The sequence below is a fragment of the Neophocaena asiaeorientalis genome, unplaced genomic scaffold, assembly GCF_003031525.2.
Source record: "Neophocaena asiaeorientalis asiaeorientalis breed wild unplaced genomic scaffold, Neophocaena_asiaeorientalis_V1.1 scaffold67, whole genome shotgun sequence".
Classification (NCBI taxonomy): Eukaryota; Metazoa; Chordata; class Mammalia; order Artiodactyla; family Phocoenidae; genus Neophocaena; species Neophocaena asiaeorientalis.
This window is the reverse complement of record NW_020173731.1, coordinates 511,810-525,139: the sequence shown is the minus strand read 5'-3', so window position 1 is coordinate 525,139 and position 13,330 is coordinate 511,810. Positions and strand designations below refer to the sequence as shown.

General features: G+C 37.8%; 1 protein-coding gene across 5 annotated transcripts in view; it reads right to left on the bottom strand.

Annotated features, from left to right (window-relative positions):
• Positions 1-881: 881 nt before the first annotated feature.
• SWT1 (SWT1 RNA endoribonuclease homolog) overlaps positions 882-13,330 on the bottom strand; it is an 89,347-nt gene continuing 76,898 nt past the window's right edge. For all 5 annotated transcript variants that reach the window (XM_024751131.1, XM_024751132.1, XM_024751130.1 and 2 more), the window contains one exon: positions 882-1,851. In XM_024751131.1, coding sequence (XP_024606899.1) covers positions 1,722-1,851 — 130 coding nt within the window. In that variant the 3' untranslated portion in view covers positions 882-1,721. The remainder of the gene's footprint in view (positions 1,852-13,330) is intronic.

The window sequence follows — 13,330 nt, the reverse complement described above, 5'->3', positions numbered from 1 at the left end:
CAGTGGTTGAGAGTCTGCCTGCCGATGCAGGGGACATGGGTTCGTGCCCCGGTCTGGGAGGATCCCACATGCTGCAGAGCGGCTGGGCCCGTGAGCCATGGCCGCTGAGCCTGCGCATCTGGAGCCTGTGCTCCGCAACAGGAGAGGCCACAACAGTGAGAGGCCCGTGTACCGCAAAAAAAAAAAATTTTAAAAAGGTTGAAAATTGACAAATTAACGTACAAAGTGAAAGACACATAGATTAGGATAAAATTAAAATCCACATGCATAGGGTGAAACACGTAGAAGTATTCAGATGATAGGAGTGAAAAGAAATTTCCTAAAAAGTATAACATATTAAAAAGATAAGAGAGAAAAAGGGAGGTAATGAAGCGCAGCAAGGAGTTCCCTGGCGGCCCAGGGGTTAGGACTCTGTGCTTTCACTGCAGTGGCCCACAGTTCAATCCCTAGTCAGGGAACTAAGATCCTGCAAGCTGCGACCAAAACAACAACAACAGCAACAAAAACAAAGCAGGGCAAAACTCAATAACAACTAGAAGCAGCTGAGGGATAAAAGTCTGAAGAAATCTTTGGTAGGGGGAGGGGATGGAAAAGGAAAGAGGCAGACAGCAGAGGTGCTCTGGAAGCTTCTCCTTCTACCCAGGCTCATATCCCTGAGGGCACTTTGAGCGCCAGGAGGAGGTGTGGCTTTCTAAGCAAACAAAGCTCATCAGATCCTTCTTCCTGCTAATGGGCATCCTGCATAGTTCTCTTTCATTGGAGGTTCACTTTTATAATCATACCTGTATGCAGTTCAGAAAAAAAAATTGGAAGTAAAATGAAAAGCAAAATCACTAAAAATAATTCATTGCTTTTTTAAAAAAATAAATTAACATTTATAATAGAGTACCAAATTAGATTTAATCTAATGTATTAACAAAAGCATAATATACTTTAGTAAACAAGGATTTCCATAGATGGTATTTATAACTAAAGAAGAAGTCAGTTAAACACTTGGTTTAGCCAGGGGCAAACATCAGCCACTGCTACCTGATAAATCCATGCTGTTTCACATTTAAGAGGACACTGAGCAGAGGGGTCTCCCTGTTTATCCCATGAGAAATGCACTGAGAAGTGACAAGGCCAGGGAAGAAAAGAGGCTACTGCAGCAAGTTGGAGCCCAAGTCAAAATTCTACTTCCCTTACCTTGGGGGAAGTAGAAGGGATACGTATTATGTATTGTGTCTACATGGAAGACAGTTTGATCATAAAACAGCCCAGGGTAAGATTTCTCTTGTGGAATATGGTGAGCATGGTCATGTCCTAATTCTTTCTTGAGGTTTGGAAACGTCTCTGGTCACATACCCATATTTATTGTTGAGAGAGATGCTAACACTGTGTCCTGGGCCTTCCTCAGATGCCGCAGTGGCTCTTGCCCTAAGATGACCAAAAAGATGGCTCTCCTTTCCTTAGACACACTGGCTCAGTATTAGGAGTAGAGGTAGGGAGGTAAAGTCAACTTCAGACAAGTTGAGTTCACAGTTTATCCCACAATGGACACATTAGAACCTCAATGAGATTGTCAGTAATAGGCAATTATCTTTTTGTACTTATGAGACATTGACATTTGAGACATTTCTTAAGACATTTCTTGCAAGTCTCCCGGGTTTGGCACAAAAGGTTGAAAGCTACTCTTGTTCCTGAAGATAGATGCAGTTCCTTCTAAGTTACAAAATCAGCACTTAGGTTCTATAGTTGAGCATGTCTTCACACCATCCCCTCTTTTTGGCCTCCATATAGACGGAGGCATTGCACTGTTGCATGGTATGTTCCATCTCAACCAGTTGGCGGCATCCGATGGTTAACTTTTCCCTAGGGGATAAAGAAATTTTATATCACTACAAGAGAGCTAGTCAGATAAATGAAAAAAATCTTAATACAACAGGAGAACACTGGGATTTGAAATACATTATTTGATATCTGAGAGCGAAAATGCCAAAGTTATGGATCCTTAGCCCAAACCAAACAACATGGGAGGATAAGCACTTAGCAGCATGGGTTCGCAGACAGTCAACATGGAGATGATTTTGGTGCAATTCCTTCATTCAGGAATAAAGCTTCCCATGGCAGACCTGCTGTCAACAAGAACACTGTGGAGTAGATCACATATTTTTGTTTTATTTTGCTTGGGAGTTAGAGAACAGGTAAACTGGAGGATACTAAGAGGGTGTACCTCCAGACCGGAACAGACACTGGCGAGGGGATAGGAAGTTGACAGAGCTTCAACTCTTAAAGAGAACTGTCAAGATAGGTAACCTAGTCATTAACAAATGAATACTAGATAATTACTCTAAACCAGAGGTGGGGAAGCAGGGAGTAAAGGCCTGATATGTGCCATGACTACTCACAATTTTATCTAAGATGAAGCCTGGCTGGACTCTCAAAAGCTGACAGGAGGCCTACAAGCTGTGAGGTCTTTAAGTTATCGGTTAGAGCACCAATCATTATACATGGTGTCTATAGAGTTCAAATCTCATGGAAACCTATTTAAATCTATTGAGAGATGGTCTACATAAGTTCACGAAGAATACCCAGTACCCAGTACAGCATCTGGTATATAAAGGTGTTCAAGAAATGGCAGTTATGAAAATTACACTGTTATGACTTCTTTGGCTTCTAAGATTGCTCTGAACCATGTCCAGAGTGTCGGGGAGGACTTCCAGCTACCTTTGCACACTGCCCCTCCTCTGCCCCTCCACCCTCACGGATCCCTTGATGCAGGGTACGAAGAAAAAAGAAGTCAATCAGAGCTCAAGGACTAGGATGAGAGCTAGGAGCCGCAGCAAAGTAAATACACTGTATTTTGAGCAGCCTCACTTCCTGAAGACGTGTGGCTTCCCTGGGGCTGGCTGAAACCTGACTTTTGGCTTTGTGTTACTCTAGTCCTGTTTCCTGCATTTGGAGTGCTTAAAATCAGTGTTATGTCATTGCCAGTTCTTTATAACTGCTCAGAAAATGATCTTCCAAAGACCCTAAGAGGTCCAAAATTGGAGAGATGTAAAATGTCTTCTTATAAACTTGAAAATGAAATAAAAAGGGGAGGCCCCTATTCCTGTTCTTGGTTACTTATTCCACATGTGGAAGAAAATTCCTTAGTAACTAGACTTTTAATCTATTTCGATGTCTTTTCTTTTTCTTCTCCTCTTTTTTCCTCCTCTCATAGTTAAGAGGAGAGCCCTATCCCCTCTTTTCATCCTAATGGCATTTGGTTTTATTTGTGGGAATCAGCATTCTGACAATGGATTATCACCTACAGATTTTGTTTCCTGCATCAAGTTGTCATTGCTGGCTGAGGAAAGTACCAGGTGTTTTTCATCACATGTGTTGGGTCTATACTAGACTATGAAGATAGTAATTCTTGAGTTCCTTTTCCCTGTGGATTATATGTAGAATGGCAGAATATTAGATATGGCAGAATATTAACACTTTTGTCTACCATTCTGTAGCATCCCCGATGAATCATCTCACCTTGGCTTTCACCTCTTGGTGATGAGATATTTACAACTGAGAGAAAGGCCATTACATATTTTGATATCTCTTAATTGCTAGAAAGTTCTTCCTTAACATTGGGCCTTAAAAAATTACCTATCTGACCTGTCTGCCTAAATTAAAACAAAACAAAAAGTTGCTATTCTTATTTCTTCTAATAGTACAAATATTTTATGTCCCTTATAGTGACCCTATTTCTCTTTTCCAAACTAAACAATCCCAACTCCTAATCCTTTCTGGAACAAAGCTCGAGACTGGAGGTTGCTTCTAGTTCTGCAATTCTATATTGCTCATGAAACTTCTAGAGAACTGCCGCTGTCTTTCTAAATTGTCCTATTATGAGTATCAAACTTAATTTGACCAAATCTCAGATGGGTCAAAATAACTGGAAATTTGATCAGATCAATTAAAAAATAATTCCAGTGGTTATCTGACTCATTTCCATAGCTAGTTTTGTCAAAGTGGCATGGCAGTAGTGTATTTAAGTGCCCTAACTCCAATATTTGATGCAGTTTTTCCAAAATCCTTTTTAGGTACAAGAAAAACGTCTACAATGGATATGTTTTACAACTCTCTCAATGTTTCTATACATTTGCAATGTGCATCTCAAATAAAGGAAAAATGGAATACAGTGTAGTGCATATAAAAACAGTATATAAACAGTTTCTGATTCAGAAGGTCTGGGCTGGAGCCTTAGAGTTTGCATTCCTTGCAAGTTCCCAGGTGGTGCTGACACTCAGGTCCAGGAACCGCAGCTCTAATGTAATCTAGAAGATACTACCATGGAGCCAATTCCTGGAGTCAGAAAGCAGTAATCCCTGAAAGCACCTGCTAGAAGGAAAACAAAGCTGCTCCTGATACACAGGCCTCAGGCGGCATATTATGTGGATACGCCAGGTACTTTATGGAGCTGATGTCACAAACTAATGTGCATTTCACATAGAAAAAATGACCTTAGAGACTTGTCTTGCAAACATGTCAGAACATTCTGTCAAACAAAGTGAATTAAATACTGTTCCTAACTTATTTCTCATATACGTAGAAGATATCACACACAAGATATTTGTTTGATAATCTTGTTATAATTTACCATCCTGGATTTTCTGAGCAAACTCCTCATCTGCTCAGGGTAAGCAGTGCTCAGACCCCACTGGCAAGAGCGAAAGCTATAACAAAGAACCTACAAATTGCAGAAGACAGAAAACACTGATTTATACATATAAACACCAAGGTTCTACTGTGTCATGGAATTCAACTTTTGATCAAAGCTACTTTCAATCTGAAACCTTAATTACTTGCTTTATCAGAACCTACAAAATAGTTTTCTGTTCTTGAGCTACTTAATTTCCTCCCTAGTGCAATAAATATGGTGTTGGGCACATCATAGCCTCTTCCTTCACAAGGAACACTTTACAAATCAAAAACAAAGATTAGCAAATTCAGACAATCTAAGTAACTGTCTTTGCCAAGTTAAATCATTCTTCTGTTTTCACCTCTGAGTCACAGGGAAACTCTGCTACCTCGTATCTATTGTGTTTGGCTCTGTGTCTAGTATAGACTACTGAAACGAAAAGAACCTCTGTCTTCTGGCAGCTTACATGAGCTGTGGAGTACACCAGAGGCTAATATGGGAGGGACCATTCACTGAAAATATGGCAAATAATTTCAAAACAAACAACAGAGTAACAAATCTAAAAGCTAATAACCAAAAGCCCATTGAACAGCAATCCCCATTTTCCAATGCATTCAAGATATTAGATGTATTTGAATTCTCTTAAAACTCACACTTTTAGGATATAAGAGGGAGCTTATTAATTAATATCATAATTCAAATCCCTGGCATAGTAAGTGGAAGGAAAACAAAGAAGAGAAAAATGGGTACTACCACTTTAACTTTGAACATTCAAGCTTGACCCTTGCACCCTCCCCCCTGCAAAAAACAAACAAACAAAAAACCAAAACCTCCAAAGTATTTAAACAGTAAGCTGAAGTCAAAATAATTTTAGACATTTGATTGAAACCATCCTGCAAGGGACTCTGCCCTCCAAGTTATATATGGTGACCTTTCTACACCTTCAAAAGTATCACTAAGGTTGGAAGACATTATATTTTTGATACAAATCTCATGTACACAAACCTTTAAATGTGGAGTAGTTGTAAAGATATATAAATAAGAGTACAACTGATTAATTAAGAGTCTGAATATCAGGGTAAAAAACCATTTTCACCCCCAGCTACAACAGATAATGCATGCCCCACTGGCTTCAGATTTTCTTAGAAAACTTACTTTAATCTAGTGAGTGAGTGAATTTTCATAGTTATGCTGCCTAGTAACATTTGTGTATGATTATCAATCCTAGTGCCTTGATATCACCAAATATATTTATCAATCTAGAGTTTTACCAGTAGAAGCACCTTGATAATTAACTCTGTCACCATGTCTTCTCATACAATTTTATAGCTACACAAATATATCTGCAAATTACAAATGGCAAATAAACTGTGGTTTAGTGATACAGTGGCACATTACATAGCAGTAAAAATACCATCAGTTCTGTTACAGTTCTTGTTTACAACACAAGAATTTGTTGTAGCACCATCAATACATTAAGGAACAATTTGAGCACAACAAAAATTTTGCATTTTCTTAAACAGGATTTCAACAGTGAAAAATGCTAGATGAACAGAGAAAACTGCACCACAGCTGAACCAAACTGCTTAGGAATATACACAATACACACATGCATGTACTTCAAATATGTACCAGCTACCTCAGCTTTCCTCCTGTTATGAGCCACAACTATTCATATCTGGTGCTACACCCTTATATCCAATTTCAGATTCTACCACATCACACTAATCCACAGGCTACAACCTTTCCTATGATCAGGTCCATAGCAAACTTCACTTTCTTTTAAAGGTAAAGTGTTAGATTTATTTTAGGACTAATGTGTTTTTTAACCATTTTTTAACCATTTTAGGACAATTTGTCCTAAAATGTGTAAAACTGTGATACTATTTAGATTAGGTTCCTATCTTTTTTTCAATGTCCTTTATTAAGTTTGTTTTTTTTTTTCGGTACGTGGGCCTCTCACTGCTGTGACCTCTCCTGTTGCAGAACACAGGCTCTGGACGCGCAGGCCCAGCGGCCATAGCGCGCAGGCCCAGCGGCCATGGCTCACGGGCCCAGCCGCTCCGCGGCATGTGGGATCTTTCCGGACCGGGGCACGAACCCGTGTCCCTTGCATCAGCAGGCGGACTCTCAACCACTGTGCCACCAGGGAAGTCCACTTATTAAGTTTGTGAGTGACGTACCCCAACTCCACCTTTTCTATGAGACCTGTGGCTTTTATTGCATGAATTTTCATAGTTCAGTATGCAGTATGCAATCTGCATAACAGTGATACTTAGGAACACATATGTCATGTTATAATAGAACTGAGTGTAAACTGACTATTGCTCCATGCCTCAATGTGGATGAATCTCAATGTTGAAATAAGGAACAATACGAAGAGGGAAGACAGCAGAAGCAAGAAGAACAATTCTGCAGCCTGTGGAAGGAAAACCACATTCGCAGAAAGACAGACAAAATGAAAAGGCAGAGAACTTTGTACCAGATGAAGTAACAAGCTAAAACCCCAGAAAAACAACTAAATGAAGTGGAGATAGCAACCCTCCAGAAAAAGAATTCAGAATAATAATAGTGAAGATGATCCAGGACCTTGGAAAAAGAATGGAGGCAAAGATTGAGAAGATGCAAGAAATGTTTAACAAAGACCTAGAAGAATTAAAGAACAAACAAACAGAGATGAACAATACAATAACGGAAATGAAAACTACACTAGAAGGAATCAATAGCAGAATAACTGAGGCAAAAGAACGGATAAGTGACCTGGAAGACAGAACGGTGGAATTCACTGCTGCAGAATGGAATAAATAAAAAACAATGAAAAGAAATGAAGACAGCCTAAGAGACCTTTGGGACAACATTAAGTGCAACAACATTCGCATTTATAGGAGTCCCAGAAGGAGAAGAAAGAGAGAAAGGACCTGAGAAAATATGTGAAGAGATTACAGTCAAAAACTTCCCTAACATGGTTAGGAAATAGCCACCCAAGTCCAGGAAGCGCAGAGAGTCCCAGGCAGGATAAACCCAAGCAGAAACAGGCCGAGACACATAGTAATCAAATTGACAAACATTAAAGACAAAGAAAAATTATTGAAAGCAACAAGGGAAAACGACAAATAACATACAAGGGAACTCCCATAAGGTTAACAGCTGATTTCTCAACAGAAACTCTACAAGCCAGAAGGGAGCGGCACGATATATTTAAAGTGATGAAAGGGAAGAACCTACAACCAATATTACTCTACCCAGCAAGGATCTCATTCAGATTCGACAGAGAAATTAAAACCTTTACAGACAAGCAAAAGTTAAGAGAATTCAGCACCACTGAATCAGCTCTACAACAAATGCTAAAGGAAATTCTCTAAGGGGGAGACACAAAAGAAGAAAAGGACCAACAAACACAAACCCATAACAATTAAGAAATGGTAACAGGAACTTACACATCGATAATTACCTTAAATGTGAATGGATTAAATGCTCCAACCAAAAGACACAGGCTCGCTGAATGGATACAAAAACAAGACCCATACATATGCTGTCTACAAGTGACCCACATCAGACCTAGGACACATACAGACTGAAAGTGAAGGGATGGAAAAAGATATTACATGCAAGTGGAAATCAAAAGAAAGCTGGAGTAGCAATACTCATATCAGATAAAATAGACTTAAAAATAAAGAATGTTACAAGAGACAAGGAAGGACACTACATAATGATCAAGAGATCAATCCAAGAAGAAGATATAACAGTTATAAATATATATGCACCCAACATAGAAGCAACTCAATACATGAGGCAACTGCTAACAGCTATAAAAGAGGAAATTGACAGTAACACAACAATAGCAGGGGATGTTAACACCTCCCTTACTCCAATGGACAGATCATCCAGACAGAAAATTAATAAAGAAACACAAGCTTTAAATGACATAATAGACCAGACAGATTTAATTGATATTTATAGGACATTCCATCCAAACACAGCAGATTACACCTTCTTCTCAAGTGCACATGGAACATCCTCCAGGATAGATCACATCTTGGGTCACAAATCAAGCCTTGGTAAATTTAAGAAAACAGAAATCATATCAAGCATCTTTTCCGACCACAACGCTATAAGATTAGAAATCAATTACAGGGAAAAAACCGTAAAAAACACAAACACATAGAGGTTAAACAATATGTTACTAAATAACCAAGAGATCAAAGAAGAAATCGAGGAGGAAACAAAAAAATACCTAGAGAAAAAAGACAACGAAAACACGACGATCCAAAACCTATGGGATGCAGAAAAAGCAGTTCTAAGAGAGAAGATTGTAGCAATACAAGCCTACCTCAAGAAACAAGAGAAATCTCAAAAAAACAATCTAACCTTACACCCAAAGGAACTAGAGAAAGAAGAACAAACAAAACCCAAAGTTAGTTGAAGGAAAGAAATCATAAAGATCAGAGCAGAAATAAATGAAATAGAAACAAAGAAAACAATAGCAAAGATCAAGAAAACTAAAAGCTGGTTCTTTGAGAAGGTAAACAAAATTGATAAACCTTTAGCCAGACTCAACAAGAAAAAGAGAGGACTCAAATCAATAAAATTAGAAATGAAAAAGGAGAAGTTACAACAGACACCGCAGAAATACAAAGTATCATAAGAGACTACTACAAGCAATTCTATGCCAAGAAAATGGACAATCTGGAAGAAATGGACAAATTCTTAGAAAGGTAAAACCTTCCAAGACTGAAACAGGAAGAAACAGAAAATATGAACAGACCAATCTCAAGTAATGAAATTGAAACTGTGATTAAAAATCTTTCAACGAACAAAAGTCTAGGACCAGATGGCTTCTATGAGGGCACCATCACTCTGATATCAAAACCAGATAAGGATACTACTAAAAAAGAGAATTACAGACCAATATCACTGATGAATATAGATGCAAAAATCCTCAACAAAATACTAGCAAACAGAATCCAACAACACACTGAAAGGATCATACACCATGAACAAGGGATGCAAGGATTCTTCAATATATGCAAATCAATCAATGTGATACACCACATTAACAAATTGAAGAAGAAAAACCATATGATCATCTCAATATATGCAGAAGAAGCTTCTGACAAAATTCAACACCCACGTATGATAAAAACTCTCCAGAAAGCAGGCATAGAGGGAACCTACCTCAACATAATAAAGGCCATATACAACAAACCCACAGCAAACATCATTCTCAATGGTGAAAAACTGAAAGCATTTCCTCGAAGATCACGAACAAGAAAAGGATATCCATTCTAGCCACTATTATTCAACACAGTTTTGGAAGTCCTAGCCACTGCAATCAAAGAAGTAAAAGAAATAAAAGGAATACAATGGAAAAGAAGAAGTAAAGCTGGCACTGTTTGTAGATGATGTGATACTATACATAGAGGACCCTAAAGATGCCACCAGAAAACTACTAGAGCTAATCAATGAATATGGTAAAGTTGCAGAATACTTTATCAACAGATGAATGGATAAAGAAGATGTGGTACATATATACAACGGAATATTACTCAGCCATAAGAAGGAACGAAATTGGGTCATTTGTAGAGATGTGGATGGATCTAGAGACTGTCATACAGAGTGAAGTCAGTCAGAAAGAGAAAAACAAATATTGTATATTAACGCATATATGTGGAACCTAGAAAAATGGTACAGATGAACCAGTCTGCAGGGCAGAAATGGAGACACAGATGTAGAGAACAAACGTATGGACACGAAGGGGGGAAGTGGCGGGGGTGGTGGTGGTGGTAGGAGGAATTGGGAGATTGGGATTGACATATATACTCTAATATGTATAAAATAGATAACTAATAAGAACCTGTTGTATAAAAAAATAAATAAAATAAAATTCAAAAGAAATAAAAACAAAATAAGCCTGGATTCCCCATTCATATCATCTGAGAGGTTCCCTTTAAAGATGGAGGCTGATGGAAAATTTGAAAATGGCTATCACTTGTAGAATGTATGACCACCATTATTGTATGTATTTTTTGTTTGTTTTTTGGCTGTCTTTCCTCCCCATCCACCAGCCCCCTTCCCCTCCTTTAACATGAGCTAAAGGGCAGAATGGTGTGATGGGAAAAAGAAAAGAAAAATTTTGGTAAAGCTAGTATTTTGATAAGAACCCTAAATACTTCTTTATACATTACTAGTTTCGAAAATAAACTACGAGAATCTTTGGGGAGAAGAATTTGTCAACAGATTATCAAGATCTTTTAAGATGTTCATAGTCTAAAGAAATAGAAACATGGTCAAAGATTTCTGCAGATACTGAACACAGTATTACATAAAGTGGTTTAAAAATGGAAATATGGTCAATGTCCAACATTTAAGGAAATACTTAACTGAATCATGGTACATTTAGACAATGTAAGTATATATAGACATTAAAAATGATGCTTGTTGAGATTCTGGTTACAGAGGTGTGGGTTATTGAGGTTTGTTAAGTTGGAAAATAAATAGCATACACAACCATATATATACAGTATAATCTGTGTAAAAGTATATTAAAAAATGAAATTTATCTGCAATTTCTGCATTTTTATAAGCATGTATTATATTGATTACATAATAAATAAAAATTTTAAGTAAAAACAAACAAAACAATATGGATCAATGGAACAGAACAGAGAGCCCAGAAATAAATCCACACACCAATGGACAATTAATCTTCTACAAAGGAGGCAAGAATATACAGTGGGGTAAAGACAGTCTCTTCAGCAAGTGGGGTTGGGAAAGTTGGACAGCCGTATGTAAACCAATGAAGCTAGAACACACCCTCATACCATACACAAAAATAAACTCAACATGGCTTAAAGACTTAAATATAAGACAAGACACCATAAAACTCCTAGAAGAAAACATAGGCAAAACATTCTCTGACATAAATCGTAGCAATGTTTTCTTTGGTCAGTCTCTCAAGGCAACAGAAATAAAAGCAAATATAAACAAATGGGACCTAATCAAACTTATAAGCTTTTGCACAGCAAAGGAAACCATAAACAAAATGAAAAGACAACCTACAGAATGGGAGAAAATATTGGCAAATGATGCGACTGGCAACAGCTTACTTTCCAAAGTATACAAACAGCTCATACAACTCAACAACAAAAACAAACAACCCAATCGAAAAATGAGCAGAAGACCTAAATAGACATTTCTCCAAAGAAGACATACAGACGGCCAGTAGGCACATGAAAAGATGCTCATCATCCCCAATTATTAGAGAAATGCAAATCAAAATTACAATGAGGTACCATCTCACACCAGTCAGAATGGAAATGGGTGTGAGAAAAAGGGAACCCTTTTACACTGTTGGTGGGAATGTAAATTGGTGCAGCCACCGTGGAAAACAGTATGGAGGTTCTTCAAAAAACTAAAAATAGAGTTGCCATATGATCCAGCAATCCCACTCCTGGGCATACACCCAGACAAAGCTATAATTTGAAAAGATACATGCAGCCCCGTGTTCACAGCAGTACTATTTACAATAGCCAAGACATGGATACAACCTAAATGTCCACTGACAGATGAATGGAGAAAGATGTGGTATACACACACACACACAGACATACACACACACACACGATGGAATATTACTCAGCCATAAAAAAGAATGAAATAATGCCATTTGCAGCAACAGGGATGGACCTTTTAAGTGAAGTAAGTCAGAAAGACAAATACTGTATGATATCACTTACACGTGGAATCTAAAATATGACACAAATGAACATATCTTTGAAACAAAAACAGACTCACAGATACAGAGAACAGACTTGTGTTTGCCAAGGGGGAGGTGGGGTTGGGGAGAGAAGGATTGGGAGTTGGGGGTTAGCAGATGCAAACTATTACATTTAGAATGGATAAACAACAAGGTCCTACCATATAACACAGACAACTATATTTGATATCCTGTGATAAACCATAATGGAAAAGAATATGAAAAAGAATATAAATATATATGTATAACTGAGTCACTTTGCTGTACAGCAGAAATTAACACAACACTGTAAATCAACTGTACTTCAATAAAATTATTAAAAAAAACCAATATGGGTTGGGGGTTGGGGGCAGGGGGTATGGGACTGGAGGGCAACCCTGGAAGGGTTAAATGGGTATTTAATCCTCATGAATTTGTCTGCCTTGGCCCAGGATGGCAGGCATATGAGTATTCTTTATACGAGCTGTTCTTCAAAACACAGACTGGGGAATGTAGACTCTTTCAAAGGGTCTGTGAGGTCAAAGGTATTTCCGTAAGACTAAGACGTGATTTGCCTTTTGAATTCTCGTCCTTATGAGAGTGTACAACAGTTTTCCATAGATATGTAACATGGGATTACTGAGACTAAATGCAAAAGAAGCAATGAGAATCTACCTGTCTTCTATTAAGTCAGACATTAAGAGATTTGCAGAAATCTCTTACAAGGCCATGCTTGTAAGTAATATTTTGTGTTTGGAAAAAATTATTTTCATAATTATGTTACTTATCATAACATGTAATTAGCTGTTATTTTTAATTGAATATTTTTAAATTTCTCAGTTCTAATTTCTAATACAGTAAATATAGATAGATAAGACCCACATAAACAAAAGCTCTTAGGGGTGTCCAGTATTTTTAAAAAATATAAAAGAACC